General features: G+C 40.6%; 1 protein-coding gene across 1 annotated transcript in view; it reads right to left on the bottom strand.

Annotated features, from left to right (window-relative positions):
• ZCCHC14 (zinc finger, CCHC domain containing 14) overlaps positions 1 to 5,881 on the bottom strand; it is a 54,911-nt gene that overhangs the window by 7,034 nt on the left and 41,996 nt on the right. The window contains 6 exon segments of the mRNA XM_009323043.1: positions 1 to 50; positions 458 to 582; positions 2,021 to 2,112; positions 3,481 to 3,754; positions 5,223 to 5,277; positions 5,370 to 5,464. The exon segment at positions 1 to 50 is cut by the window's left edge and continues 106 nt beyond it. Of these exon segments, the coding sequence (XP_009321318.1) occupies positions 1 to 50; positions 458 to 582; positions 2,021 to 2,112; positions 3,481 to 3,754; positions 5,223 to 5,277; positions 5,370 to 5,464 (691 nt within the window).

Below are 5,881 nucleotides of genomic sequence, written 5' to 3'. Positions count from 1 at the left end.
GCCCTCCCGGGGCAGGGGGTGGGCTGGCTGATCCACATCCACTCGCAGCTCTGCAGATAAAGGGTGCGCGAGCAATCAGGGAAGGCAAACAAGAGGGGTAACACCTACTTGACAGGACCTAATTACAACTGTTTCACGACACCATCTAACATACAGTGATGCTCAAGATTTACAGAGATACGCATCAGCTAAGAAGCAGGAACTCCGGAGGCGTAACAGTCGCTGACTAGTGCAGCTAGCCATTCACACAGGAGCCGTGAAGAGGCAACTGCTTTTTATTGCACTCCATATACACAGGAATCGGACTTTTTGATTGCTCCCTTTTAAGCTGATGGCATTTTGGAAGATAAAGCTTACGACAGGTTGGTGAAAAAGCAGTATAAGAATGAGCTTGCTCTTCTGCAAGGACATAGTCAGCCCCAAGAGCACAGCAGTGTCCTCTGCTCCCCTTTCTTACCTGCAGCATGGTTGCCACGAATACTCTGGATAGGCCCTACGTGCGTAGTAGGGGGAACCCTTGCCACCCCGCTGCTGGTAACTGAAGGTGTTGTGGGGTTTAGGCACCGTTTCTCCGATTTTTCTCTACAGGGTGATGGAGAAAGGAATGAAGAAACAAAAACTGGCTAAAGCACAACAACAGATAAATCAATTTCTGAATGAAACTGAAGCAGACAAAGCCCATTAAATAATCCACTAAAATGTTATGCTAATTTCAAATGGAAACATTTGGAAATGACATCAATCTTGACCATAGCTTCTTGCCAGCAGTTACATTTGGACTATCTGCTGTCTGATTACAATACTAATGCTCTTATTTGTGTAAGGTAAAACACCACCAAATGGTGACTAAATTCTATCACACATTACGTAAGTGCGTCCCAAACCTAGCCACGCACACCAAAACCAAAGAGAAGCCAAACGCAGTCCAAAGTTTTCATTTTGCAAACACACTCTGGAAAAACTAAGACTGATAAAAAATGCTGTCAAGGAGCTTTGATAAATGGGCATGGATTTGGATTTTTTAATTGCTTTCTAAGTAACTGTCGTAGCTTCAGAATAAACATTTCCCTCTAAGTGGAGATATAAAAAATAGGACAATCTGTTGCATCAGTTTCCCCAAAGGGCTATTAATATTGCACAGAGCGCTGGCCTTCTTTACATCACCTTCACCACATAAAGCTGTGATCTTCCTGAGACCGGGGTTACCTCCAACAGCCCTGACTTTCAGTGGCTTGTCCCCATACAAATTTAGAAGTCCAGATCCTGTACGGGTATCATCTGGCAACCCGCACCCCAGCTCCGGCAGTCAGCAGAGGCCTGAGCGGCTGCAAGCTGCCACAGCTGGCTTGGATCACCGCGGGACACCAAGGAGGCTCTCAAAGTAGCTGTGCTCCATCCGCACTGACTGGAAGCCAAAAAATTGTCAGGTCTTACGAAGAAAAAGTCCTGCTGGGCATCCTGACTTTCTGTGTGCATCACCGGAGCTTGCAATCCCTACAGCTCAGTGGCTTGCTTGCCTGATTCCCTCCTACCCCATGAATCTCAGGTGGGTGGTAAGCCCAAAATCTAAATGGGCTTTGCACACCTGCTTTACAATACCTATTATCCAAGTTTAAAAAAAAACCCTAAGCAACGGTATGTATCTTCTGTACATTATTTAAAAAACGTCCCCCTCCTTAGAAGAGCTGTCAACGTGATGGGTGAAGACAGGCATTTAACGTTACGACTGGGTTGCCATATCCTTTTAAAACGGAGTTCACAAATTCTTTACATTGGGTAATCCTTACCACAACCCTGAACAGGCAACAGTAAACCAGTAAGTACTAAATATTATCTAGTAAGCCCCCGTTTCAAGAGCTTTTCAAAGTAACCGACACAATCGCAGAGGAAGAGAGATAAGCAGCATCCATATTTACAGGTGGGAATCCTGGTAGGTTTATGGTCTGGAAAGCAAAGACCATAGTAAAACCTGCATTAAATACCTTATGACCTTAAAAGACAGTTCCCCCCCGCCACTTACTTCTCCAACTCTAGCTGGGTTTTGAGCTTCTTCTTTGCTCCCATGGTGAGGGATTCAAACTTATTCAGATCTTCCTCAGTAAGACTCAGAAACTTGTAAAGAAAAAATGCGTGCTTAGTTTTACAGCCTGAAATATTCTTACTCACATTTTCAGTAAAGATCAATTCTGAAAGGCAACTTTAAAGCCATTTTTTTAAACATATGTTTATTCAAAGAAACTCTCTACTCCAGTTTTGAATTATAGAATCAGTGTAGAATAAAAGTGTGGGGGACTGGCATGAAAGAAAGAACATCCGTAGATTAAATTTAATTAGGTGTGTGCTTATATTAACTATTCACAATAAAGATGAAGTAATTCGTGTACATATTAAAACAAAACTTTGTGCTACAAATGAGTTTAAGGATCTGTTTCTCTTAAAAAAATCACTCTAGTTTTCCTCGTTGTGTCATTTAACACAGAAATCAATGTGCAGTCATCTCATCAGTTTAATTGGAAAACATACTCCAAAATAAAATTTATAATAAAATATAGATATAGAATGTGAAAATAAAATATATACATTCACAATATAATGTAATGAAAATTAAAGCCAGAAAAGTATGCATGATAATACATGCTTTTTTAAAGCACACTAGAATGGGCAGAGTTTTGCTACTTTATTAAAGAAAAAAACACTATATATTTCCCCTCACATAATGAAGAAAATTAAATCAGAAGACTCTGGTAAGAGCTTATAATTGAATACATACAACATACTATAACCAGCACAAAGCCTTCCCAATTTAGACCTGGCTCAACCTAAGCACTTAGTCCACTGGAGGGCGTTCAAGGCTAAAAGACAGTACGAGGACATGAATTTTACAGATGGAGCTGGGCAAATGCTGTAAAAGTATTCTATTTAGATAAAATCCAGCACACATAGGTATCATTCGTGACTCTGACTATGCAAATACATCAGCGATTATTTTTCCACAAGAATTTCCGCAGAAAACAAAACCCTCACATTCACTTGCAGGTATGTGCACACGCTAATGTTCACGTCAGAAGTCTCTCTGAATCTGTTTTTCAAAATAAGGATAACCAAATATTTTGGGTGAAAAATCCATCAAGAAGCAGAAATTTAAAAAATTCTAGTCATCTACTGCACATCAAAGGGATGGACAGGGAGCCAAAGCAGAGCTCCTAAGACAGCATGCAAGTTGGACCTTCAAGTGTTCGGTGAAGAATTCTGAAACAGGCGGCAGCTGTTGAACAGCCCAGGCCCCAGACACAACACAGATCGAAAATAGAAAGAAGGCTTTCATCAAAATATTATTGCTTCAAGAGAGTGCAAACCTTCACAGCATTTGCCAATAACTTCTGCGATTCTCAGAGCAGATGTTTGCAGCCCCTCTCTCCGCACTAGAGAATACAAGGATAATTTAAAAGCTGGCTCCCTTTTCTTAAGCTACTGCCCTACCTTCTCCATTGTGAGCTGTTTGAAGACAGGATAGTATTTGTGCAACCGCAGTTTCCTGAGCCAGTCTAAGATCCCGTTTTGCTCCTGTGTCTGAGGGGTCTGTGGACTGGAAGACATTAACATGGGTGAAGAAGAGGTGTCCATCTGGGTGCGATAGGCCAGCGATGAGCCAGTACCTCCTGCGTGGGAACAGTGGGGTAGTGCAACGGGAGCAGCAGCCGAGTGCTGAACGTGATTCTGAGAAGACTGAATGCCAGCCACTCCACATATAGGTCTGCAAAATAGTTAACATAATTTGATTTAGCACATTGAATTTGTGTCACCCAGAGTTCAGCTACTACGGCCATACAAATCTACCACTTCCAGGATTTCTGGTAAAACCTGCACCGTTCGATCCAAGTTACAGATTTGTACCTATGCTGTTCAATAGCACAATAAAAACAGTGCCATTTAGGGCAAAGAGTAAGCCCCATCTTCAGCTTAAGCAGAGGCTTCCTTCTATAATCACAGATAACGTATGTTCTACTACCTCTCTGTGATTTACAAAAGGTTTAGAGAGAATGGCCATGGTTCAGCTTTGCATTATTAAAAAGAAGAAAGGAAGCCCAAATATAATCCCATGGAAATTTTTTTTCCATGTGGAAGTGGCAAAATAACCCACAACACCGGCTCCTTGGAGGGGTCTGGTTTTTGTTGGAGAAAATGAAAATTGCCTCTTAAGAGAGTGAGTTCTGAGTTTGTTAAATCCTAACAAAAGGCAAGAGAATTTCTTTCCTTCTTTTCCCAAGGCTGGCTTCTAACTCCCTTGGAAGAAGTTTCCTTCCTCCCTCTGAAAGGAAAACCCCTGCTGTACAAGGAAACATTCAAATACGCTGTAGAGAGAAAAATGCCTTTCGGAGATGCTCTAGTCTCCCTTTGCCCACGAAGACTTATACTAGGGATGACCAAATCTGTGCCTACAATTCAGACGATCATTATTCCTTTTAAGCGTGTGATTGAGACCATTACGACTTACGCAGTAAGCAGTGGATCACAAAGAAATCATCCATCACCACAGCTCAACATGGAAGTGTTGATGCCAAGTAGTGGTTACAGCTTTAAACATTTTGAGAAACGCTGCTTCCAACAGGTGTTCGTAGGTTTTACTGCCAGCAGGAACACTGCAATTGTCTGATCTCACCTCCCATGTAACACTGGTCAAAAAGTTTCCCTAAATTCTTCCCTGAACACATACATTTCTTAGGACAAGAGAGCTGCTGCTGATTTCATAACCGCCAATGACGAGAGATTCTGTCACGATGCTAGAAAGTTTGGTCCAATGGTAATTACATTTTATATGCTTTATTTTTGAAGCTGAAGTTGAATTCTATCTTCCATTTCCAGTAATTATGTTACATTTTAACTGTCTGTTACCTAAGTTTTGTTGTCTTTGCAATCAACTCACTGCAAAACTTTTCTTCAAGCAATTACCCATACTGAGCTCTTGCAGTTATTATTATGTGTTTCCTTAAGGCATTTAAAGAATGAACAAATGACAACACTAGGAATGCCAGTACCTGACACCGATATTCTCACCATTTGTCTGTTTTGGGCAGACCACACACGAAGGCTAGAATTTCTTAAAATCTGCTACAGATGAGTATGAAAGTGTAGACTCAAATAAATCCCCAAGGGGAGACAGATAATTACCTATGTAATGGGGTTTTACAACGAACCAGAACAAACGTAAACAAATACTTCACCTTCCAGATGTTCCCAGCGTAGTTCCTACTTTATAAAGGGAGGGGTTGCCAGGATCTAAAAACAGGAAACAGAAGTTACAAACGGCATCGGTTTATGAAATGTACATCAGTACTAAAAATTCATTTTTAAACTTTATTTAAACTTACTTGAACTCTGAAGTTGCTGTGAAGGAGATGAAGTGCTGAAGAACTTTCTAACGTGGTCGTTTTTCACCACATGGGAAGGTAATGGTGCCAAATACCTGCATGTTCATCGAAAGCAAACAAACCCCCCCCATTCTGTTATATTTGATTTGCAGCTGCCTATGCAATCATGATCGGAGACTGCACATGAAATTTTGAAATTGAATTTGAAATAGTGAAACTAAAACATAAAAGACCTTTCAAATTGATAACACCACGCAAATCTGATTCAAAGTAGGCTTGAAATGTATGGATATTCTTATCCTTAATACTACTTAAACACTTGTTACCGTTGCGTTGCTTTCACTCTGTTTAGTATTTCAGCAAAGATGCTTAATTTAGGAACACTGAACACTTGTAAGGCAGAAAATGTTCAAATATAAACTTGAAAACTTCCCTTCAAATTCATGAACCTGAAGACCGTAAAAATATAGATGTATCTGTTATTTAATTTTCTCCTCTTCAAGATAAACAGC

The sequence above is a fragment of the Pygoscelis adeliae genome, unplaced genomic scaffold (assembly GCF_000699105.1).
Source record: "Pygoscelis adeliae isolate BGI_AS28 unplaced genomic scaffold, ASM69910v1 Scaffold414, whole genome shotgun sequence".
NCBI lineage: Eukaryota > Metazoa > Chordata > Aves > Sphenisciformes > Spheniscidae > Pygoscelis > Pygoscelis adeliae.
The sequence above is the reverse complement of the archived record's forward strand: the minus strand, read 5'-3'. Positions and strand labels throughout refer to the sequence as shown.